At 49.8% G+C, this 1,181-nt stretch overlaps 1 protein-coding gene across 1 annotated transcript; it reads left to right on the top strand.

Moving 5' to 3' along the window:
- Positions 1–496: 496 nt before the first annotated feature.
- H310_15033 (hypothetical protein) lies at positions 497–700 on the top strand (the record flags this gene model as incomplete). The annotated part of the gene is made up of 2 exons (XM_008883013.1): positions 497–586; positions 647–700. 2 exons carry the CDS (start codon positions 497–499, stop codon positions 698–700), a joined length of 144 nt encoding a protein of 47 aa, XP_008881235.1.
- Positions 701–1,181: the final 481 nt, after the last annotated feature.

The raw sequence follows: 1,181 nt of genomic DNA, 5'->3' as shown, positions 1-1,181 counted from the left end.
TTTCTTTGGTGGGCGTTGCATTCCCACTTTCCCAGTATTGGAACCGAATGGACGAAGATGTCAAGTTGTACGTCGCAACATGCGAAACGTGTGCACGCCATATGTCGAGTAGTGCCAAAGCCAATGGTCGAAAGTTCCCAATCAAGTCTCCTGACGGATGCTGGCATACACATTCCATCGACTGGATCACAGGTCTCCCTGTTCGTAAGAGAGCCGAAGAGCAATTTAAAGTCGGCGACAGCGTCATGCTAGCTACACGCGAAATTACGTTAACGCACGCACAGCGACTAGTTGTGCATGCGTTACACAAGCGACAAGCGAAAAAGGTCAAAATTCGTACCACGATACATTAGTCCCTTCAAAGTGACGGGAAGTAATCAACTCAAGTGCGATGCGGTTGGCCCTATCAGCGTCAAGGCGGCGTCTGCATTTAGTCTTCTACGTTGACGGTTGAAGCGCCACTGCCAAAGCCGTCCGATTCCAAAGGCTACTCCTCATGTCCTGCCTGGACAACAAAGGAATTGAGCTTTTTATCGTAGAGGCGCTGATGAAGAAACGGCAATTCAATCGCAAAAAGAAATACCATGTCTAGTGGCATGGATTGCCAGAGTATAAAGCAACATGGGAGTTGGAGCGAACAATCTAGCACGCCGCGCATTTCAAGAAGCTTGTCCAAGACCTACGCAAGAAGACGCGCTAGACCAAAGCGACATCAGGGGGGAAATGTAGTAACAATATCGACCTAACGAATGATGTCGCGTCGTCGAGTGTGTGTGGTCGGTAGGAGGCGGAAGCTTGCCGCACCCGCACCCACACCCGCGACACCGCCGCTTGAGTATTGCACAGTGAACTTTGGCTAGAACATTTTAACGATAGCAATCGAATCATTTCAATTTTCCTCCGCGCCTTCAACAACTCAACAAGCCCCTAGAACATCAAGTGTCCCTTCGAAGAATGTGCTAGGATATGCATATGCTAGATACTGCTTGATCTGTAGCAGAATGTAGGTAGATGAGATGGCTAGCATGAACGCCTAATTTACTTTTCCATTTGCACTTAAGCCACTGGTAGACCTTCCAGTCAATATGTGGTAGCACTTCCTGGTTGCCACCGCCCTCTGTGCCCACCCTTCGTGCCCCGTGCCAGTGTCTGTGCCTGTGCCAAGCCCTCCCTCCAACTGT

This window comes from Aphanomyces invadans (assembly GCF_000520115.1).
Source record: "Aphanomyces invadans strain NJM9701 unplaced genomic scaffold supercont1.137, whole genome shotgun sequence".
Taxonomy (NCBI): domain Eukaryota; phylum Oomycota; class Saprolegniomycetes; order Saprolegniales; family Verrucalvaceae; genus Aphanomyces; species Aphanomyces invadans.
This window is presented reverse-complemented; position numbering and strand designations above follow the sequence as displayed.